The sequence below is a fragment of the Rhinolophus ferrumequinum genome, chromosome 18 (genome assembly GCF_004115265.2).
Source record: "Rhinolophus ferrumequinum isolate MPI-CBG mRhiFer1 chromosome 18, mRhiFer1_v1.p, whole genome shotgun sequence".
In the NCBI taxonomy this organism is placed as follows: Eukaryota; Metazoa; Chordata; class Mammalia; order Chiroptera; family Rhinolophidae; genus Rhinolophus; species Rhinolophus ferrumequinum.
Window position 1 is genome coordinate 20,752,970 of NC_046301.1, and position 25,363 is coordinate 20,778,332.

Genomic DNA, 25,363 nt, shown 5'->3' on the forward strand with positions numbered 1-25,363 from the left:
TTATGTTACGTGCATTTTACCACCATTTTTTTTTTCAGTAACAATAATGTAGACATCTATAGAACTAGCTTAAAGTAAGAAGTGTGGTTGTAGCTGTTGCTGGTGGGGATGGGGAAAGGGTACTCAAATACACTGCTGATGGCAGTGTGAATTATTTCAGTCTTTTGGAAAGCAATCTGGCAACGTCTCTTAAAAGCAAAATTTCTGAGTTCATGTGATTCAGAAATCTTGGTCTGGAAATCTATCCAATGTAATACATGTAAGGATATAGACAGACAAAATTTTCTAAGAAGCATTCTCTTTCCATGTGGGAAGAGACCATAGCACATATACAAAGGGTGCCAAAAAAAATGTATACACATTTTAAGAAAGGAAAACTGTATTAAAATTGTAATATTCAATATATACCAATAACAAAAGATGAATACAAGTCACATTTGACTTCTGCAGTTACAAGAGGTGCGCAAAGTGGTTACCATCAGTATCCAGACACTTTTCATTAAGGCGAACCACTGCTTGAGCAAGGTTGACCAAAGTGTCCACTTGTATGCATTTTTTTGGCACCCCTGGTATTTTCATATGCCTGTGGGCCCTACATTTACTGAATGAGTAAACAAACATCATAACACCAACTGGCTTTCATATGATTCCCTGCCACACTCAAAGGATACATATTTTCACTGTCTTCTTCATTCTTTTTTCTTAAAATTTTACAGAAATTATTCTCTTATACAAGCAGGGGGAAATACTGCTTATTTTAAAAAGCTGGTTAACCAATACAATTTTACCCTCCAACCAACTATCTTTTAGGATTAGAAGTTTAAAAGTCTACCTCAAAGTAAAGAGAAAATGTATCATATTTATATATGAGAAACTGAGGAATATGAGTAAATCACAGTAAGTTTCAAACATTTAACTTCCCTAAACATTTGCCCAAATTGGAAAAAAAAATATGCCGACTCAATGAGATTAACAAGGCATAAAGGAAACACTATTAAGATGATTCTAATAAAAGTAGGAAAATCAACTGGTTGCAAGAAGGTTAGCATTTTTGGTAGCATGATTTCTCCAGATTTTTTTTTCTTCTTAGTTTTAAAGAGGATAGGTAGTTGGCTACAAAGTCATTTCTTCAACTCTGGGAAGGATAGTCCTATGATAAATAGGATTTCCTCAAGTACTACTACTACGCTGATTACTATTAGGAAAACAGCTCAGAGCAAAGTTAATTGTACTTTAACTGCCACAGTGATCAGTTTTAAAAAGGATTTCCAGCATCCGCTTGGTGTCCTTTCTGAGTTCTGTCTGAAACCAAACTGGCTTCCCTGAATTTCAAAGGGCTCCATGGTACCTCCTTTACACACAGAGGAATAAAATACACCACTCGAAGACTCACTTACATCATTTTCCTTCCAACACTTCCACGTAGTGGGCTTTCTTTAAATGGGGTACACGTGACTAGCTCAGAACAGTGCTCATGACCCTAAGTAAGTCACCCTGTCACCCTAAGTAAGTCAAAGAAAATCTACCATGACATGTTCACAGATCGAAATGGCAGAGCTGTTTCGATTTCTTCCAATGGCGTAGAGCACTCGGAAGTCTTGGAAAGCAAATCATCTGTTGATTTGAACAGTGTGCCAAGTATGACCTCGGTACCAGTTTATTGAAGAAAAGTGCTGTATGATTACCACTGTAATTTCTGTAACAGAAAAGCTTCCTGTGGTTAGATCATTTACAACTGGCGCTATGTACAAAGTTATTAAGAGGAGTTGGTTTGAGGGACAGTCATTTACGTAAGAGAATGAGTTTATATCATAGTAAATTCTGGCTAATATGTACCAACAGGTCCACCGCATATATGGGTGGAGCTGGCAGTTAATTCCTGACAAAACCACCACCTGGACAGATGGAGCCTGTAGTCCTATCCTGAGACATTCATTGACTCCCTTGGTTTCAAAGGCCAAATGACACAACGGCCATCCTCAGTAAAAAGCCCTCTTAATCTTAGTTTACATATTGAAAGGGTCAGCTATAGGTTTTGGGACGAGAAGCGTGGGCATCCCAGGTGATTTCTAGGGAAAACCAATAGAAGTTTACAAAAATGTTTTTGGGCCATGTAAATCAACTCAAATTTAAAATTCAAGGGGCCCTCCCTCTCTCCACCTTTCTCCCATAAGACACTCTCAGTGTGTTAGCTACTTTGCATGGATTGGCTTTGGAGTCCGATTCAGGTTTGAATCTAAGTTTTGCCAATTATTAGCTGTTCCAGCTTCCTACATCACTTAACTGCAAGTGTTTACTATTACAAAGACACGTATAAATATAAGTTGTTGTTATCACAATTGTACATAAAGAAATGGAGGTCAGTTCTGCTGGATATTTCTGGAGAAGAGCCCAAAGGATCTTAACTTGGCTGCCAGTGTATTTTGGTTTCTGTAGACCTGGTCTTGATGGGAGAGAAACCGCCAAGCATTTTTTATCCATTATTGCAGTTCTTTCTTTCTTCTAAAAGTTTTTTAAACGACACTTCTGCATTAGGCTTATGTGGACAGAATTTTAGTAAAATTTCAAGTAAGAATTTAAATTACTTTTTAGAAAAATGACAGTTTCGTACTTTTGATCTGTTTCCACACTGAACATCATACAGTGAATCTCTTCTGCAAAACAGTATCAAATAGTATTATAGCTTTTAATGTTATCCATCAGCCTATTTAACAATAAAATAGTACTATTTTAACAATTGGAAAAGCTGCTTGCCCTAGGTCCGCGTTCAATTTTAATGGTATTTATTCTCACCAGGATTCAAAGCAGGCCCTTACTCGTTTCAAATATACATTTTATATTTAATGTATGTGGGGGGTGGAATCCTACATCTCAAATTATTGTTCCCCTCACATTTTATATATGATTCCATCAAGTAACCACTTAGAGAACTTTGCATACTCTGTGGTATATGTCCAGTCTGACAAGTAACAAGAACACTGTGGACGGCTATCATTTATTTAATGTCCCCGAAATACTAGGTAATTGACGCATCAACGCCAATCACCAAAACATCAGGAGAAGCTAGGGATCACCCAGTCTTCATTTTACACCTAGGAATCGGGGAGAAGCTGCAACTTGCCCCAAGTCCTAGGGTTAGTAGTACAGCATTGTGAAATGAAACAGGGGAGTATGGAGTCAGAAAGATCCGGACGCAATTTCTACCTCTCTCCTTCACTGTGTGACTATGAACAAATTGCTTAATTCTTCTCATTAACTCACCTCATCAAAAATAAGGATAGTACTTAACTCCTATAGAAACTGTACAGAAATAAAACCACAGAATGTCCATTTCAATGCTTAGCTAACAGTGGCATTTAATAAATGTTAACTAAGATGCCCAGTATACACAGTGACACTAGAGTTGGAACATAGGCTCCTAAGGTTATGATTCTGACTATAACATGGTACATCTAAACTGAATCTGAAAACTGAGATACTATCATCTAGTTGCTGCACTTACGATTAAAATGAAGAAAAACCATATGTCAAAAAAATTAAAACATACAAAGGCAGAAAGTATTTATACTGATGGTTGCTGGGGACTAGGGGGTGGGGGAGTGGGGAGTTACCGTGTAATGGGTGGACAGTTCCAATGTTAGAAGATGAAAAGTGTTATGGGGACGGATAGCGGTGACGGTTGCACAGCAATGTGAATGTATTTAATTCCACTCAACTGTATATTTAAAAATGGTAAGACATAAGTTTTATGTTATGTGCAAAATACCACTATAAAAACAAAAACAAAACAGAAAGAAACATGAAGATTTATTAGACTGATTCTGGAAATACTGACTTTGATGAAAATTTTGTATAAGGAAGTGGAATTATTTTCTATTTTTCATATAATAGCAAAATTATTTTATTATATGACCTTAGTAGAATCTTAAACAGTGAAAAGACTATTTATCCTGTGATTTACCTGTGTAACACAAAGTAAGTCATTGCCTGGGGTTGATTACCAAATAATGCCTTAATTAGTCATTCAATAAGAATGAGTGGGTATATGCGACATGTTCTACAAACCTGAACGTAGAAAAATGGTTGATGTCCCCTTGTCAAATGACATTAAAGAAAGCAGAAGGTCCTTTCCATAATTGTATTGCAGCAATTTGTATTTTAAAAGAGATTGGTCTACAGTGGGCAGTATGATTATATCACAGGTACAAATCTCTCTTCATAATGCCATTTTCTTTTAAGTAACTGTTTTTCCCAAAACAAATCACCCAGAACTTATAGTAAAATGATATCATAACACAATTACTAAAGGAAAAATTAATTACATGTTTTAAAAATGTTTATGAATGTCTCAACTTAATTCTTAAATATTCTAGTAACTGTAAAACATTTAATATAGTGTTGATTTAAAAAAAATTCGTTATTGAAAGTACCACAGACACAAGTATCTGAAATGACATTCTTCTTATAGTCTAGTTAGCAACTGAGGACCTTCATAAAAATAAAATAAAATAAATAAAATATATTAAGTACATTTAATTAAAAAATTTTAAAGGGAAAGTTATTTAAAGTATTTTATATGTAAAATCAATTACTATTGGTATTCCTACAATTATTTCTCCATCTACTCTCTTTTAAAACAGTGATTTTCATTAGTATCTATTAATACTCTTTTAAAGTCACTATTCCTTTTTAAATTGTAATTTCAGGTCATATTGGACAGCAAAAGCAAAAGAAAAAGCACAATTAGTACTTATATAATGGGAAGTTATGGTAAAAACAAAAAATGAAAGTCCACTCTGTTTTCCTACATAAGTAAAGAAACATACTTTTATGTTATACTTCTGACATGCATTTCTTACTACAGGAAAGACAATTTGCTTGATTTTTCAAGTAAACATTGCTTTAATTTTCTGATTTGATTTGTTTTACAAAGGGTGTGTTAATGACTCAGCAAACGTTAATTTTTGCATCTGAAATAGTTTTTCATTCCCATCGTGACCCTGTGGGTCACGACTATAAATTACAATTTATGTAATAAAGAAAATAACTACCAGTACTTGAAAACTCCAATTTTCTGCCTAGTAAACTGAGTTCAACAATGAGAAACTGTAAAAAGGCAAATCTTTCCTGGTTCAATTTGATTTTTCCGCAATTTGTACTGCTTCACTGAAAAAGACAAAGTTAATTCCTAAGGCTCAATATGATTATTTTTGCTTTACAGGTGACTTTCAAGATACAGGAAATGACTGAAAAAAAAATGCACACTGCTTAGCACGAAGTCAAGGGTGGTCTTTGGGATCCCCATGCCTTTTCGTTAATGGGAATGGCTTGTGGCACACACCCATTGCCTAGTATATAGTGAGTACTCCAATGATGTTTGCTGAATCGGATGCATGTACCTGGTTTCTGTCCGATTCTCCACTGTGGGCACATGTGGGGCATATTCCTTTCCATTTTCAATGACTGCTTCATCCCAAGTTGGCACTGGCCCTTGGTTCCTTGCCTCTCCATTTGTTAGCACCTGTTCCTGGCTTGATTCAGCAAGTTCTGGACCTGGTTTTTCATGTGTCTGTGACATCTGACCTTTGTCAGCGTCACAGTCCTGTTTTGTGAAATGCTGATTAAATTAGGCAAATATCTGGGAGAAGTAGCATAAATATTTTTAATCTTAAGTATCAACAATTATAGCAACTAACTAAAAGCTCTTCAAATAAATCAAAATCCTTATCAGATAAGTCAGGAGCACATCTAATTCTAAAAATGGAAAGGGAAGGTTGTTTGAAGGAATTTTTATCTAATGGTATTTAATAATGGTATTTCTCTAACAGTTCCTCCATCTATTTGCCTTTTAAAACTGATTTTTGTTTAAGATTTCTAATTAACAGCTATTAATATTCTTCATTCTTAGTCTTTCTTTTTTTTTTTTTTAAAGCAACTTCAGTTCATATTGAATAGTAAAAAACAAAACAAAACAATCAGTACTTATGTAATGCCAGCAGTATCAAGTTGCTGAGCCTGGTTCAACTGGGAAAATGCTGTGATTCAGGCCAGATGAGAAACAATCAACCTGGACTAAGTCTGCACTGGTTTTCCAATTGAGTCATTCACCAATAGTTGGAAGGTTGGAGAATGCAGTGTGTTTTAGAAATCTTGGTACAGCTAATTTTAAAAAGAAAGTAAAACGTAGTTGTGACCTTCCAAATTGTTTTAGATGTAGAAAGAGTGTGAAAACTGCCTTTGTTCTTTGTCTGATTATATTACGCAGGCAGATTAAATTTAAATACCAATTTTAAATAAGCAGATATCCCTACCATGACCCTTTGGTACAATACTCATGAACAATACAGACCTGACTAAACCAGTGACAAGGAGGTCAAAATTCCAAGCCTGGCTTTCCTTTCATTTTTACTGTTTTTTTTTTTTTTCTCCAAATCAAATATTGAACAAGTACATAAGGCAGCCACAGTTTAAACAGTCCACATTTTATAGAGAACAAAGTGTACTGTTTACATTACTTCCTAAAAGGGGGGAAACTTTTTAAAATATAATGTTTGCAAAGCAATCCTTTATTGTTTCTCAAGTAGTTTAAATGTATGTGTTCTAATTGTTATCTTCCTAACTGAGAGATGAACAGAGCTGATATTTTTAAGATTTATTTTCTTAAAGGTGAAACAGACATTCAATGATCTGCTCCAAGTCTCAAAACAGGTAGGATCATTCTGGCCTGCAGTGCAGGTTGTCCGACCCCAAGCCCACCTCTTTCTACTCACACTGTCCTACTCGACATAAACGTGGTTGGAACCGATCTTGGTGATATTTTTTATAGTTTCTTACTTGAAGATTCTCACAGTACGTGTTCAAATTATTGGGTATTATTCAAGAAGCCTTTCACTCAAGAATTACTAAGTGGTGAATATGGCTTCTAAGAGGGTGGTGTGACTCTCCAAACTCAAGCCTTGTTTCTTCCTTCCAAGTTGAAGGACAAAATAAAAACGTAAGAAGGGATTCAGAGGGAGGACGAAGTATTTCGTCTTTTCCCTCCAAATTAAATAGTTTTGATTCTACTGAAACAAATACAATTTAATGAACCTGTATTCACACTGCTGTGTGTAAGTAAGTATCAACTTATATTAAACGTCCTAAAATCCTCATCCCATTCACTCCTCAGCTCATTTGTTGGAAGTGACTTTTCAATTCTTGTTGACAGTTATGATGCCCTTCTAGACTTATATTCTTTAATCTTTTGTTTTATTTCATGATTTTACCATTAGAAAAGTAAACAAAACATTTTTGCAAAGATGCATTAACGGTTGTCAAGTGCCAGTGATTTAACGGAGCCGTTAGCCTTATACCTTTCTCCCTCTTCCTCAGGGATCGCTCTTTGCTGGGTGGGGTATAAGAGTTCACTCTTAATTAGCAGTGCAGCACACATAGGAAGGTGATGCTTTTGCAAAGGTAACATCACAATCAACACATTTCAAGAGAGCTTCATATAAGGCCATCCCAAGGGCAAAATGGAAACAACCTACATCGCTTATAAGAGTTGCGAGCTTCCTTTCTTGGTGTCAGCCTGCTCTTCTCTAGATGTGGATTTGGTCTCCAACATTGAAGGGAGGTGTGTAAGTGGGAGAGAGAATGTGAGTGTGTGCACAGATGGTGATGCGATAATGTCAGGTGGTTCTGAAGACTTCTTGCTGACTCAAGGTATTCCCTCTCCCCCAGCCCCAGAACAGCAATCACTGGATGACTGAGTGAGGTGGGCCAGCATGTTCTGGAAGAGTGTGTGTGTGTGTGTGTGTGTGAGAGAGAGAGAGATAGGGATCTGCTTATGTTTAGAAAAATAATTATCAGCTTCTCTTTATTTCCTATCTAAGAGGACAAGATGGGCAGTGAACATAGATACAGAGAAATAAGGTTAAAAGAAAAAAAAATCACCACACTAGAAATGTCTGCCTTTAAAGAGCACAAAATTACAGGAAAAAGTTGGGGGATTTGAAACAGTGGCTTTTTTTTTTTCTAGAGAATTTTTCTGTCTTGTCAGTCATTAATAGCTTCATGTGTGGCTCCCTACAGTGTCAGAAGCTGCTAAAATCATCACTTAGTACCTCGAATATGAGGAGTAACAATAGCACAAGTCTCCCCAATGATCACTACACCCAGCAGGCCTGTTCCATTGGTGCTGTGGGCCCAACACCTTCACCAGGCTTTCAATTTCATTATGTAACTTCCCATATACTGCACGCAACAGCTATAGCCGCCACTGACATCTGTTGCCTAAAACTAGGCCCATCTGCCTAATGCCTAACTATGCAGTTTCTTTATTTTAAAATTTTCAAGATATCCCCAGGTAAAAAGTGAACTTTTCCAGGATTTGCTCTGAGTTTCTTTTCCTATTTACTTGGACTGCTTTATCTCTTTTGGAGAATCGATCTCTACGGCCTCAACAGTTCTAAACTCCATCCATTGTCTCTAGTCTTAAAATGTTTTCTCCCCAGGTCCCGGTCAGAGGTCTCCATCGTTCTCCAACACTAATTCACCACTGGGTCCTGCCAGTTCTTTCTTCTTACCTCTCAAATTGGGTCTTCTGCTCAACGGCACCAATTCCCTGCCAGGTCAGGCTCTTTGCACTTTCCATCACTCACAGTCCCACTCCAGTTGTCTTCTCTTCCGCTGGGTATGCCTGCCATGAGCCACTACACAGCACCGAGAGACAAAGCTGTCTGAACCACTGTGTTGATTTTTCCCACTGTGAAGAGCCTTATAAAAGGACTCACTACGTTTAAAAGAAGGGCTGAGAATTCTCATTGCGTTATGAGGGTCTTATACAATCGGACACAAGTGTCTTTATTCAGATACGTGCACATCTTCCACATCTGGCCATGAGCCTGCCCTAGCCAGTCCAGGCTTTCACTGAACTGGGCCTGCTCGTTGAGGGGACTCATATGCAGGCCTCCATCTTCCCATTCCTCCACCACCCCTCCATTTTAATGCCTAAACGTCTCCTCATCCTCTCCATCCTCCCGGGGCTCCAGCTTGTCATTGGATTGCAGTCAAGTTAGCAATATTCATTTTCGGAGTCAAATCATTCTCGAGAGTATCAAATCATGTAGGTTGTTTGATCCTAATTACACCATGAGTGCAAGTTCCGTGACAGTAGCTTGTGGCTTTGTGTCCCATGGCTCATGGGTCTGTTTCTGAGCCATGGGCATCAAGCAGACAGCAAATTGCTGAAGAGTAAGTAGCTTTCAGCTTTGCACGAGGAGGCCGTTCTCGCAGGCCACATCTAATTTTTATCACACACAGGAAATGAAACACAGGAAGATAAAAATTTTAAATCTTTAAATTAATATCAAGATATTAAAGATGGTGATGGTAATTTTTAAGAAATATGGAGTTCATTCCTTAAGAAAAAATAGAGACTACCCAATTTCTTTCCCATTAGGGCAACAGAAAATCAAATTAGAGTTTTAACATGGAATGGCTAGGAGTTAATTATTTAGAGTATAGCGGGATAACTGTTAAATTATAATGTGCTCTTCATAAGTGTTCTAAAGTCAGAGATATCGCCCTACTTTTTAATGGGTAAAAATAGTTGGGATCTGATATAACTCTGTGAGGGTGAGTATAGCTTATGTGTTAAGTACACAGAGTGAAAATGCCTAGGCTTCCTGGGTTCAAGTCCCAGTTCTGACACTTCCTTTGATCCGGGTGACCTTAGACTAGTCATTCACACCTTTACATGCCTCAGATGACTAATCTCTAACATGAGGATAGATAATAGTTGTACTTATTTCACAGGATTACTATGAGGATTAAAAGGAGAATATACAATAAAGTTCTTAGCACAATGAACACTAAATAAGTACTCACATATTTACTGTTATTGCTATTAATTTTAAAGAGTTGAAGGGTCATACACTTTAGCCTTGTTAAAAAAATAGTCAACGTTTTCCTTGGCACAATAATTGCTTAGAGAGTTCTGATTTAACGATATTACCTTTCAAAACACACAAAATTCTCAGATTCAAGAAAGCTGTTATGAGGAACGAGATAAAACATGGAGTACTTGGCATAGAGCCTGGCATCTAGTAACTGCTCAATAAATGGTAGCTATTATTAGAGGAGCAGGTGGTTGACAAAATAAAACATTTTTTTAGCACTGTTCCTTAAGATAAACCAAACTATTCCATTCATGCCAATGAGAAGATTATTTTTTAAATCTCAGGTTACGCAGGGAAAGAACAGGCACATTACAACGAAAGTAGCTCATGAAAATTTTCTTATAATCCCCTAACCTAGTTTTAAGAGCACTCATCACTGTTTAAGGGTTAGTTGCTAGAAAGCTAAGAGTCAAATCAGTAGCCTTCTCTACAAAGGCCTCAGGGCATACTGCCTCTGTATCACCCCCATTCCTGGCTTTATATCTCTTTCTTGCTCTCATCTTCCCTTTGTCCTGTTTTTCATTTCACTCATTTTAAATTTCATTGGAACTCACAGAAAGCTGACGGCTGCTTTGGATTTTTTTCTGGCACAGGATTTGTTTGCAAACAAACCCATAAACATGGGGAATAACTTGGAAAATTACTGAGCTTCTACATTATACTCTTCAAATTTGCTATGTAGACTACACCTTAATTTAATATTTTAAGCTACAGGAAGCTCTCGTTGGATACAAATCCTAATTTACTTTTGGCCTACGTGTCCCTACTTCAATCATTCTTTAATAAAATACTTCAGAGAAACAGTGACTAAAAAGGGTGAATCCCACCCACATCTTTAAATAGTCATCAAACAATCAATCCACAAATGTCTGAGCACCTGCTTCAAGTGTACCGTTATCTCTGCACTAGTCGGCAAATCTAATCCCCACGACGTGAGTGTTTGGTTGTGGGCACTGGACTGGGGAAGATTCAGTAATGACCAAAGCTTAATGATGAATCAAAACTGAAAAGTGGGGCTGAAAATTCCACAGATGCAGTAACGTCTGAACTTCAACTAACTAGGAACAGCCAGACCACGTAACCACACTTTTCTGGGGGCAACTTGGAGAAGAAAAAAGAGAAAAATTATTCACACATGTAATACATGCACACACACAAGACGTCTTAGATTCGTGTTCTCTATGGTTCCAACCTTGGCCTTTCTTTTGTCTCTCTACATACCCACTTCTTGGGCAAACGCATCTGTTTTGATGGATGGTGATTCCGAAATCCTTATGTTCAATCTTGTCTCGTTAACTATGCTTCAGAATCACATAGTCCACTTCCTGTTAGTCACACATGAATGTCCTTTAGACATTTCAAACACACTGTCCTAAATCGAACCTCATTGCAATTTCCTTTATCCTGGTAATGCTTTTTTTCTCCATAGCACCTATCAACTTTCCATATGCTACATAAAGAACTCATTTCTCATGTTTAAGACCTCTACCACCCCTCACTAGAATCTATGCTCCACCAGGGCAGGGATCTTTCTCTATTTTGTTCACTTGCTCTTCACCCAAGATGTCCCTAAGTCTGTCTAGAAAGGTGTCTGCATTTAATAAATACCAAATAAACATTTGCTGAATGGAAGAACCTTTCCTTCCATGCCCCTAGCGCTGCTCTCACTCCGGTGGTCCGAATCTCAGCAAAGGCACCAGCACGGAGCTCTGCGAAGTGTCACAGATCTTTGCTTCTTCACCTCCAACACCGCACCGCCGAGGTCACTTCCCAGAGTCTTGTTTCCCGTGTCCTCCTCTTAGTCCCACCATTGCTGGTCTAGTTCTATGCCTGGTCATCTCTTCTCCAAATGATTTAAAACAGCCACCAGAGCTGCCCCCCTTTAAGTGAGCATACCTCCCTGCAGCCAGAGGGTAAATGCAAAACTGAGTTTGCCACCTTTCTGCGTGAAAACATTCAGAGGTTCTGTTTTGCCCAACGATAACTTCGGGCCCCTCCTCAGACCCCACGACTGGACCCAATCTGCACATTTAGGCTCACCTTTTATCACCTCACACCTCATATTGTCACAGTAGTAACATGAAATTGCTTCTGGTGCCCTTTGTAGATACCTGTCCTTATCCCCCTCAGCATTGCCAATTCTAATCTCTCAAGATTCAGTTTAGGGGTCAATTCTTTAAGAAGTCTTCCCTGACCTTCTAGGTTGGCCTAAATGGCATGGCTCGGTGTGTTGCCATAGCAACCAACTGAAGGGATATCAAAAATCTGGGCAATCATTTTCAGTGAACACTAAAGCCTTCCACGATGTAGGGAGAAAAGGAGTATTCATAAAAATCATAGCTATAACCTGCTGGGTATATGTTTAAACTCTTATGATATGTAATTAGAAACAATCAGGTTACCTGGTTTCTAAAAATTCTGATGGGGTTGGGGGGGAAACACCAAAACTTAATCTTACAGTGTTTTGTGAGAAAACTGTAAGCAGAACAGTCCTTGGCATCCTTTCTCAGACTCAGCAGTTCTGTAGCAGTGACAATGGACTTTGGTGTTCATCAGTTTCCCACACATGGCTCATGGGAACACTGAGGGCTATATCATATCGTGATGTGCAGACATCTAGCAAATACACATTAAATTATTTCCTTGCTTTATCATTCCCTTAATTGTATACTGCCACTTATACAGGGATGATTACATTTCAATTATTCAACAATACCATCCTGATTTAGCTTGTGTCCACTGAATTTTCCAGTTTGCGGCACAATTGTGTCATCCAGCCCCCACCCCTCCCGCGGGCTCACAATCTTGCTTCTTGTCTCCTCTTGGTCACGAGAACACAGAGCACTGATAAGGAAAACTGGGGATAAGACACAGGGAGAAACGCTTTTCTCTGGACCTGGGCTGTTTACTTATTATGTTTAGAAATGCAAAGAAAACTATTAATCAACCATTACATTTTCTTAAAAACACCTTCCCCCGGGAATAATCAATCGATCGTTAAAGTTTTTTTTTTTTTTAGCTATATGCTGTGAATGATACGTGAAAGGAATGAGATACACGTTCACAAGCTGGAGGCTGGTTGACTTAAAATGCTACATATTTAAGGAGCCCTGAGAGTAATCTACAATTATCTCTTCTAAAACAATTTCATTTCAGGAAATAAATTTTTAAGTCTTTTACTTAAAGGGAAATGTCTGAGTGTGGAAACTGACATCCTATGATCTGACTGATCTTCCCAAGCCGTGGCCTCTTTAGCCTAACAAGTCTGCCTACAAAAATATAAATCTAGTTGGCTTCAGATAATAATGAACTCTCTTCTTCTTTTACAGCCTTATAACTCTTCAGTGGTTTGCCGTAGCTGTGTCTTCCAGACACTGCTTGTATACTGAGTATCCAGAAAGGAAATTAGGTTATAAAACAGTGTGCGGAATGTAGTCAACTGTATTCATTCAGGGATCAAAAAGTAAAATACACATGAGAAGAAATGAACGGGCATTTACAGTTGGAGAGAGACTCAGACAGTAAAAACTCAGACTAGAATTAGAAGTTGCAGATTAGAAGTCAAAGGTCTTGCATCAATTCTGGGAGCAGTTTCACTGATAACTGGCTGATGTGGGGGGAAATCATTTAAGCTTTATTTTTCTTATACAACATAGGTACATTTCACACGTACGTCAAACATATATTTGGTGGCTACTAAATATGTATGGTCTTGCTATGGAGGGTCTGGAGCTAAAACCATCCTACCCTAAAAGACACCTAACAGAGGAGCTAGAAGTCCAGTTGGTGGCTCTCAATATTTTCTCTACTACGCAACTCCCAAAGGCAGGATTGCTCATTACGGGAGTAAATCACAACCGTCCAGTCCCCATCAGAAAACGTGGAAAAGCCCCTCTAGAAAATTCTGACAGGCTCTCCATTCCCCCCACTCCCCACTCCCAGCATTTGAAAACTTTGAGAACTGAGAGTTTAGGAGGATCTTAACAACCTCAAAGGGCAACTCTGTGGAAAAAATAACATATTACAGGAAAAATGAAGATCTTAAGGAAAAAAGGAGGGCTTACAAATGAATATGTAACAGATACACTGTCATCGTGTCATTTATACGATCTCTCCACACAGACAGTACCAGAGAACTCAGTGTCTGGTCTTAGAAAATAATAAAGATCTAATATTTTGAATTCACGTTACAATTTATAAAATCTGCGCAGATATTTTGTTTTCATGTAATTTTTCATAGCACTATTAACATAAGTCAATACTACTGCTCATTGTTATATAGAAAGAAACAGAGGCCCAGGTAAGTTAAACGACTTGACTTCATCTCACTTGCCTTAATTAAAACTAAGTCTTCTGACCCAAATGTCAGTCCAGTTTCCACCATGAGGGAGAACCTTATTAAACACACACACACACACACACACACACACACACACACACAGAGAGAAATACTTGTCCTTTTTCTTTTTCAGACAGAAAGGTTCTGACAAAACTTCAAGTCAAATAAGCAGCTCAAATTTAAAAATAAAATTATCAACTTCCATTTGTAATGTTGAATAACACAGCTCTTAAATGATGCTCGTGGAAAATAAGGTGTTCTGAGGAGACTTCTGAGTCTTGTTATATTAAATCTTTAAGAAGAAAAATATAAGCACTCATATACATCCCATTAAACAGAAAACGAAGAACACAATTCACACTTAGAGAAATGATTTGCAGTTTCCCTACAAGCTTTAGAGTGCTGGGCTCTAGGTCATAAAGCCTTCAGCCAATAAACTCAGAGCTCAGACTGGGATGTTTTTCCTCCTGTCTCCTCTCTAGTGGTCATTTCCAGTTCTGCCTTTGATGGTGTTAGTTTTTTTGGCTTTAACCAACTCCCTTCATCTCAGCTCCCCTTACCTGCAGCTGCTTAGAATCTCTACTTCTGTGATCTAAGGAGGAGCTTAAGGTTTTCAGGGGAAACCATAAAAATAGTAAATATTCAAATATGAAAACATACAGACATGTTTATATACGTGTATATATATACATACACAGTCACAGACACATATACATAGTAAGGATAGCAAATTATGTTTTCTCAATGCTTACATCACTTCTTTCATTATCATCAAGTAGACATGAACAGATGATATATAGGGTGGAATTTTCCTGAACTTGAGAATTATGGAAAACAGACAAAATAGATTATGAGATTTGGAGTTATGAGACTTTAGGTTGGATCTACCATGTTTCCCCGAAAATAAGACCGGGTCTTATATTAATTTTTGCTCCAAAAGATGCATTAGGGCTTATTTATGTTCAGGGGATGTCATCCTGAAAAATCATGCTAGGGCTTATTTTCTGGTTAGGTCTTATTTTGGGGGAAACACGGTAGGTTTGGAGTCATAGACTTTAATATGCATCTAGGTTTGGCTTTCTGATTCTAAATAGATTAGTTGATTGGGTCTGATCCCAAACATCTTCATCTGTAAAAGGGGAATAAAAATTACATCCATATACCGTAATTTTATAAAATTAGTGGCTCAAGTTATATAAAGTATTATCAAAATAATCTGTTATTAAATCAAAAAGTTCTGATATCAAAAAAGTCATATTTCTTACATATTTATTCTCTCTCTCTCACACACACACAGGATAAAACAGTAAACAGATACAAAATACAAAAACAAATAGGTCACTACTCTCATGAAGTCTATATGTAAAATTTACAGCCTTGTTTCATTCAGGTGAGCACTAAAATTCTAATTCACAAATAAATAGAGAATGAACTCTATTAATAAAAGTCTTAAAAGGCACTCATTAAGTTTCATTATCGATTATTGGTCAGCTTTCCAGTGAATTTTGGCTTTTCTGTATTTAAAGTTCAGTTACAAAAATAATTATTTCCTCTGCTACTTACATAGAAACTACTCAAAAAAAACCAAAAACTTCTAGAAAAACTTTTGTTTCAGAAGCAGAGAAGGGCAGATTCTGTAAATAGTGGAAACTTGGATTCTGATTATGAAGGCTGACTCGTAGACAGGGCAACACAGAGACTCCCACTGACTTCTCCAAATGCCCTCGTTACATCACTTTATTTTTATATGTCACCTTACTCTGTTCACTAAGTAGTAAGCCTAGGAGGGGAGTTCTTATACTGGAAGGTTCAATTGACATTAGGAAGGTACCAGAGGTAAATTTCACCTATTTATCTTCTACTGAGCTAATCATATAGCTAAGGAAAGAGAGAAAGGGTGGGAGGGAAGCCTTCAAAAATAAACCAATTTCAGTCATGTAGAAATGTATTTTTCCTTTGTATTTTATTTTTTTCAATCAGCCTTCTGGGAACAGAGCCCACCTTTTCCTAAGAGCAATGTCCTTCCCCACGCTCAGGTGAGGGGCTCTGGTTGGCCAACTCCAGCCAGGACTAGCCTATCAGATCACTACATTCCTCCACCATAGTGATTGGTTTGGAGGTGGGGGGTGGGGCACATGAGCCAGTTCAGTCCAAGTTAGAGTCAACTGGGGAATTTAGTAAGAACAGCTGGGAACAGAAAACCTCTTTTTGATGGTGGCCTGGTGGCTGCCTCATCACCATGAAAGAACTTGCATGAGAACAGAGCCAGAGCAAAGTCAAGCAATGGAGAGAATGGGACTGAGTTCTAATGACCTGGCTTAAGACCACGGCTTGCCTGAAGTTAAGCCTACACTACTACTTCCCAGTGATGTAGGCCATGGATTTCCACTGGTACTTAAGCCACTTTGTGTTGAATTTTCAATCACCTGTAACCAAGAAGTCATATCAGGAGAAGGGAATATGGAACTCCTGCTGTGTTTCCCCGAAAATAAGACCTAGTGGGGCCATCTGTTCTAATGCGTCTTTCGGAGCAAAAATTAACATAAGACCTGGTATTATTATATTATATTATACCCGGTCTTATATTATATTATATAATACCTGGTCTTATAGTAAAATAAGATCAGATCTTATATTAATTTTTGCTCCAAAAGACACATTAGAGCTGATGGCCTGGCTAGGTCTTATTTTCGGGGAAACACGGTATTACCAATTCAGTGCTGGGTTTGGGGACTATTAAATAATGAAGAGTGTAAATAATGTAAAATCCCATAATATCAATAAAATAATGCAAAATCAATCCCAGAAGCAAAGAAATAATTGGTCGGCTTTTTTATCCCAGAACTAAGGACACTTCCTTGTGGTCCCCGCAAAACAAAGATGAAACATCAGAGCCGTTTAAGCTGAAGTCTTTGAAGTAACAGCTTATGGCTCAGAAAACTGCCCTGAGAAATAAACATTCAAAAGTCTTGAGTGAAAATAAGTGTCAAATATACAATACTACCTTTACTAATAGCAAAAATTCTACCCTTTGACCAATCATAGCAGTCAACATTCATAAAACCATCTGGCCTATATCTGATGTTAATTAACTGCTTGTAGGTAAGGATGAAGGAAGGCACAAACAAATTAAAAGACTGTTTCTCCTAAGGAAGTAAAATTATTTGGACATAAGAAAAAACCTAGCCTAAAAGAGAAATCCCAATTTTTGACATTTAATTATCCATTTGGAAACCTTCAGTAGGAACAAAGGTAGGACTCAAACAGGGACCTGAAATCTAGAGCAGCCGTTACATGAAATCATTCTTTGTGGAACACAACCGAAATCACAGACATGATCCTGATATTCATGTTTAAATTCATCAGAAACACATATATTTATACAGTTGACCCTTGAACAACCCGGGTTTGACCTGTGTGGGTCCTCTTATATGTGGGCTTTTTCCCAATAAATACTGTAAATGTATTTTCTCTTCCTTATGATTTTCTTAATAACATTTTCTTTCCCCTAGCTTAATTATAAGAATACAGTATACAACATAAAAAAATGTGTTAATTGACTGTTTTATGTCATTGCTAAGCCTTCCTGTCAACAGTAGGCTATTAGTAGTTAAATTCTGGGGAGTCAAAAGTTTTACACAGATTTTCAACTGTGTGTGGGGGGGTCCATACCCTCAATCACCGTGTTGTTCAAGATTCAACTGTACAGAGATGCAGAAATGGCAGAAATGATGCACTCTGTGTGTTCTTAGGAAAAAAATCTTCTTTCAGATCATGCAGATTACATTTATGATGACATAGAATTATTTTTTTTCCTAAGTCTCAGATGGAAACAAACAACAAACACAATTTTTTTATGACTGGTCGATCTCAGTTTGAAAGTTCACATTTTGCCCATTAAATATTGGCTCAGTGGCAAATCTCCAGGTGCTTTTAGATACGGCATTATCACTGACAGACTGCATCAAAAATATTTTTTGACTTACTTTCCAATGTTAATTGTGCAAGGAGACTACACAATAAGGAAAAAAATGTGTAAAAGGAACACCCACATGAACATTTACCTTCCACTGCTCTTTTGAAGAACACTTTGCAGCTGCCACAGGTTACTACTCCATAATGACATCCTGAAGCCTCATCCCCACACACCAAACATATTTTGGAAGGTCTTGAGGATCCAGTAGAAACACTTCGTAAAGTAGAGCTGGGGAAAGAAATCAAGATTTAACTAACTACCCTGTAACGGCACATTTGATACGCTATATAGCTCAGCTCATAATTTGTCATAAATCATGGTTCCATGAATGAATTCAGTATGTACTGGCCACATACCATGGGGTTCAGAAAGAAAATGAAGGTAAACCCTATGGAGTAATTATGGAGTAATCCTATCAAGAATTCTATACAACAAACCTTCTTCGCAGTATGAAGAAATAATACATAAGCATATGTAAACTGTTTTCTTCCTTTTCCTATTTTTGAGAAAGTTTACCAAAAGATATTATTTGCATTCTAGGTGGGCAGGAAGAAGAATCTTCTGCCAAGTCATTGAGTCATCATGAAAGTATTTTTGGCATCAAAGAGCTATTACAATGCTTCTCAACTGTCTTCACCCAGACTCAGATTATATATCTCAATTATGCCAGATAAAAAAAATCTCCCCTTCCAGAACAATCCACTAATTAAAATTAAAAATAAAAAACATCTTGCGTCTACTGCAAGCAATTTGACCCCTCCTTCCAAGCTCCTGCATTTTTTCCCATGTTACCTTATATAGGTATGTCCAAATTACTTCATTTTGTTTACTAATTTGAAGGGACATAGTCAATATATATTTTTAAAAAGCCATACTTGGTAAATATCTCAGGTATCTTTCATGGTAAGAAACTGAAGGGTTCGGGGTAATAGTTTTTAGGGACAAATTCAACCCTTTAAGCAACAATCTGTATGAATACCTTTTAAAAGGAATCTTCTCAAGATCTATATTACTGTTTTATTGGCACATTCTAAACAAAACATTTTAAATTCTCATTAGGAATCAGTTCTGTGACAGTTTAGATGTGTACCGAGCAGGCAAAACAGCTCTTTTTTTTTTCATTTGTAGTCCGCAGATATTTCCTGAATATCTACCCACAGATCTAGTGCAAAGTATTGAGGAAATAAATATAAAAAACCCAGTCTTGGTTCTCAAAGTTAGCAGGGACGTGAACTATGATGGTAAGTGCTATGGTGTGGAGTCACATGATGGCACTTTGTAGGTGTAGCCCTCCATACCAGAAAGGGTGGGAATAGGCCGGTCAGAAAGTACTTCCGGAAACGTGACAGCAGAACTGAATTTTGAAGCAGACTAGATGACAACCAGACCAAGAAAGAGGGCAGAGGAAGCAATAGGTACAGTGGCTCAGAGAAATGGGAACTGACGTGTTCAGAAAACTCTGGGTGAATTGTTATGTCAAAGCCTTCACCTTGTGGTCACTGCTGTTGTTTCCATGTGAAATCAGGATTTAAAAGAAAAAAAAAAACTCCCTCAGAAAAAACATACCAAAAGGCTAGAATGGTTGTTACAGGGAGTATTTCTGTTTTTCAAATTAGCTAAAAATGTGATAATATTGCCTTTACAATTAATTCTTTAAAATGTTTAACTACACTCTCACCACAAATAGATGAAGGAACAAACTACTCAACTGCTCAGAACATTGCAGCATGACTGACTTTCTAGAAAACGACTTCTTAAATCAAGGACTGAAACAATGTTCTCCAAAGTTGTTTCTCCTTCCGAGGAAAGAGCTCTTTATTATTTTTATTGGTGTCCTTTGACTTCTTTATGGCATTCAAAACATTCCATTTCAGCACCAGTAACTTCTTCAGCAACATTAGCCAGTAAAGTCCAATCCATACTCTATCTAACTCTCTTACACTTCACTGGAAAATACAACGACTTTGTAAACATTTAGGATACAACTTAAAATCATCATTAAAATGTAATTGTTTTTTCACAACTACAAGCATACATAGGATTCGTATTTGACATTTCTGTGAGCCTTACTTTTGGTCCCAGTATTTAATAGTCTCTTAAATTTAGTCTTTGGAATTCTCCTCTTCTTCTATCCGAACTCACTTTCTTGGTGATATCATCTCGTCTCTTGGCTTTAAATATCATCAATATACCAGGGGCGTCCAATGTTTATCAGTAGCCCAGACCCTTCCCTGGAATTTCAGACCCATTTATCCACATGCCCAGTTGACATGTCTACTTGAGTGTCTGATATGTACCTCAAACTTCTACAATTTCGCTGATCTTCCCCTGACCCTCCCACAGAATTTCTCATCTCAGTTCAAGGCAACTGTTATGGGTGGAATTGTGTTTTCCCTCAAATTACTATGTTGAAGTCCTAGCCCATCGGACCGCAGAGTATGACCTTATTTGGGAACAGGGTTATAGCAGATATAATTAGTTACGATGAGGTAGTTCTGGAGTAGGGTGGGCCCCAATCCAACGTGACTGGTATTCTTATTAAAAGGGCAAATTGGCAAAGACACACACAGGGAGAATGCCATGTGATGATGAAGGCAGAAATGAAGGCAGCGATGCTTTCACAAGCCAAGGAATGCCCAAGACGGCCAGCAATCTACCAGAAGCTAGGACAGAGGCATGGACCAGATTCTCCCTCACATCCCTCAGAAGAAACCAACTCAGCCAACACGTTAACCTTTGCACTTCTAGCCTCCTGAACTGTGACACGGTACATTTCTGTCGTTTAAGCCAGCCAGTTCGGTTTGTGGTACTTTGTTACGCAGCCCTAGCAAACTAATACAGAAACTTGGGCTCATCCCTGATTCTTTTTCTCTCACAGCACATATCCAATCTGTTAAACTCCATTCACTGTACTCTCAGAATACCTTCAGCTTCTGATCACTACCCACGACCTCCTCTGCTACCTCGCCAGTGCAAGCTGTCAAAACTGCTGCCTGGAATTTTATAAAGCCTCTCCCTGTTTCTCCTTGCCCCGTTCCTTCTCCCGTAGGAATCCTTATTCACTACTCTGCTCAAAACTACCCAAGGACTTTCCCTATGACCACAGGGCCACAATCTGTCCCGAGACGTCACTAATCTCCCTCACTTGCCTATTACACCTCAGCGACACCGGCCTCCTTGCTAGGGCCTTTGCACTTGGTGGCCTGGTTTCACCTAGATTATCTCCATAGGCCCCTCTTTCACCTCCTTCATGGCTTCATCCAAATGTCACTTTCTCCATCAGAACTTCTCTGATCACTCTACTAAAAATACCCTGTCCGCAGAATTCCCTATCCCTTTCTTCTTTAGTTTTCTTTATGAAGCATATCTCCATGTAACGTGTCTGTGAAAACTTGAGTCTGTCTGTTGTTTACCTCATCCACACAAGACAGTAAACTCAACTGGGCCCAGTATTTTCTTCTGTGTTACTCACCACTGTGCATGGAACTGTACCTGGTATATAACAGGCACTCAAACACCTGAAAACTGGCATTTTCATAAAAACCATTACGTCATCAATTCTGAAGTCCGACTGCATTCTTTACATAAAGGGATGTGATTTGTTTTTAACTGTTTTGAGAGTGAAAAGTACGCAACAGAAACAAATTATGAGAAATTGTATAAATTGCATTAAAAAAAGCTGCACAGTGAAATGCAAATACATTTGTTTGATTATAAAATCAAACTAAACATGAAATATTTTTCCTTCTTATTCACTAACATCTTTCAATGACAAAAGAGCACATTTGCCTCGCTGTGCCTTTCGGGAGCCCTCCCTTCAGTTTCTGTAACACTGTATTGAGCTCATTCTCTTTATAATGCCTCCTCTATTTTTCAGGCTCTTATTTTCTTGATCATCAATATAGATTTTCGTTGTGGAGTTCTCTACCTTTGACCATCTTTTTTGTTGTTTCTACACTCTCTCCCTTAATGATCTCATCCACCACCTCAGCTCAAACCGCTCTGACTTCCCAAATGTTTATATCCAGCACCAACCTCTCCCCCATGTTCCAATTTCGTGTTGTCACCTCCTTCCTTTACATAACCTCTCTTCTCTGTTCTATTAGCTTCTAGAAGGGCACTGCCATCTGCTAGTCACCCAGCTTCAAACCTTGTATTCCTCCTTAACTATCAAATCTAGTCAGTCACCAAGTACAGCTCGTTCCAGCCTTGCACCCTCTCACATTGCTTCTCTTCACTCCGCTGTTTGGTGACACTACTTCCGGCTCTAATCACCTCCTGAGTGTTCTTCCCTAAACCCCAGCCTCGCCTCCTTGCATTTCATTCTACAGTGGCTGACAGATGAATTTCCATTCGAGTTCTGACTGTGTTATTTCCTAGCTTAGAAATCGTCAATCGTCCCCACCCAGTACTACCATATAGGACACCCCCCGTAGGACATTTAAGCCCCTCTTACTAATCAACCTTCCCCTGCAGATCCTCTCACGCTGCCTGACTTTGTGCTCACCACCCTCCAATTTCCCTGTCAGGGTGTGGATACCGCCATGTACACAGCCCAGCACGTCCTTGCCCCTCCTCCCTCTTCTGGAAACCCTGTCCATCCTTCACAAATCCCTGATGTGCTCCCAGTAGGAAGCACCGCTCTGCTGCCTCCTGATTCATTGGAGCATTCGGTCAACGCTGCCCCTTCAGCAGTCATCGCTTTTACCCTTACATCAGTGACCTGTGCACTTATCCTAATCCCTTGAGGACAAAAACCTTGCCCTGTGCCTCTCTGTGCTCTCTGCTGTCATTAGAGCAGTGCTGCTACTATTTACTCAATGAATGAAACTGCACTCCTAATCTCATTACAGTAGAACATAAATTTCCAAAAGGCAATTTTACAGAAGGTAAATTAATGAGGCCAAGGTTATAGGTTCAATTCTCATGCGGTTCATTTACTTTGCACAGAGGGAACAAAAAATAATAATCCAGGGACACAGACTATTCTCAAAAGCTCAGCCAGCTGTCTCACAGACATATGCATTATTAACACGTAACGCAGGCCCCAAAGCGCGATGGGTCAGGAAGACTCCAGGCTCAACCGACACCCTATCATGTGGTTATCTTTGAAACTGAAAGGTTACACATTCAGTTTTAAGAAATACATTATGCATTTATAAAGGGGGTGGGGAGAGGAAGAGGGGAGGAAGAGGGGGGTCAGATCTTGAACTCACTTCTTAGACACCAAGTGTTATCAAAATACAAAAGTTGTTGAGTGATTTTGTATGTAAGAATCCAGAGCTACGGTAGAAACTATTTAAGCATTAACATTGGATGTGAGGCTCAAACTGTAGGGCCAGACATGCAGGGGCAAAGGCTGGGACAGAGGCTCAGTGAGGAGGCTGGATTCCAGTTCTGTTCTAGCTCAGACATTACCTGGTAAAACCTTGGCAAATCACCTCTTTGGGCCATGATTCTCACTATAAAAAGGCTGAATCTCTAAGACCTTTTTCGAGATACCCATTTAAGGTAAAGATGGATACAAAAGATAAATGGGACAGTATGCCATGGTCAAGTTTTATCCAAATGGAATTGCAAGCTCAAATGAAAGACAAGGTATTATACATATAAATAAGCATTATTTAACCCAGATCAAGCTTTACAAATCTACATGTAAAAACTTATTCTTTCTGGAACAGCTAATTATTTGACACTTAAAATTTTTTCTTGAATCTATATGATGGTATCTATGCTTATTTTGGTTAAATTCTTTGTATAAATGCATGCATTAAAATGGTATTCTAGGGGTGGCCGGGTAAGCTCAGTTGGTTAGAGTGGGGTGCCAGCTCGATCCCCACATGGGCCACTGTGAGCTGCGCCCCCCTTAAAAAAAGAAAAAAATGGTATTTTACCCCACGAAACCATTTACTATTGGCAAGTTGTAAAAAAACTATCCAAACTGGTCATTTTTCATCTTGGCAATTAAAGAAATACTGTCCACAGAAAGGAGTTTATGATCAACAGACAAGGGTAGGTCACAAGATTTTATATAAATGAGAAATTATAAAGCAGATGAGTGAACATCCTATTTCCATTTGTAAAAACAGTATTGCTCTCAGAGAAGCAAAAGAGAGAGGCAACTATTTCAGTTCCCAATAGAATGGTTCTAATGACCCACTGAAAATTGAAGAGATTAATCAAAGAGTCATGTGAATTTTGGTTGACAGTTGGGAGGGGATATACTGGCCAATCATCAAAACCACTTATTGGGTTTTTTTCCCCTAAAACGGTTGGATGCTTTGGGGGAAGCAGTAAAAAGCTGTGCGAGCAAAAATGATTTTTACTGATCAAAAAATGACTGGAGAAACTGGCTCCCTGAGAATCTACAATGCACCATGCTGTTCCAGGAATTAACATATATAAAATTAACTTTCCGCATCTTTAAAACAATTACATAATACAGTAGTGACTGATCCACTATTCAGTGAAATTTTTCTCACGAAAGAATACTTGTCTTTTTCTTAAACTCACTCAATATGATGTAAACAAATCTATCTGTTGTACCATCACTTAATCATATATAAGCTTCTACCATCACCTCCAGCTACTAAAAAGTTTCTTTTTTTTCCCCTCCTGTGGAACCAATTCGAGTATTCATTCAACGACCTAGAGCAGAGTGAGAATTTGGGGGAATATAGAAACAGAACTTCAGTAAACCTCCTTACATACTTATCTGAACATGCTGGTGTGCTTACATCATTCATTCATTAAGCTGTTCACTGGAATCTACCCAGGGCCCCGCTATTCTGGGAACTTGGATGAACAACACAGAGAAAGCCGTGTTCTTATGGAGTTTCTACTGGAGTAGGAACAATACATCTTACGGAAGTAAGTACGTGATTGCAGGTGGTGGTAAGGACTATGAAGAAAAGGACAGACACTGAGACTGAATGCGGTGGTGGGGGATACGATTCTCTGGACAGGCAGCCTGAGAAGGCCTCTCTGGGGAGACTGAAATGACCAAGTTTCCAGCCATGTGCAGATGCCAAACACAAGGAAGAGCAAGTGTAAAGTCCCTGAAGGGATGTGACACAATCCAGAGACATTAATGAGAGCGATGTGATG

At 38.4% G+C, this 25,363-nt stretch overlaps 1 protein-coding gene across 2 annotated transcripts in view; it reads right to left on the reverse strand.

Moving 5' to 3' along the window:
* Positions 1-25,363, reverse strand: part of NR3C2 (nuclear receptor subfamily 3 group C member 2) — a 309,474-nt gene that overhangs the window by 135,241 nt on the left and 148,870 nt on the right. Inside the window, exon 3 of one of the 2 annotated variants that reach the window (XM_033134524.1) lies at positions 18,345-18,484. In XM_033134524.1, coding sequence (XP_032990415.1) covers positions 18,345-18,484 — 140 coding nt within the window. Of the gene's footprint in view, positions 1-18,332; positions 18,485-25,363 lie in introns of both variants that reach the window. The other variant, XM_033134523.1, reaches the window with a different exon arrangement.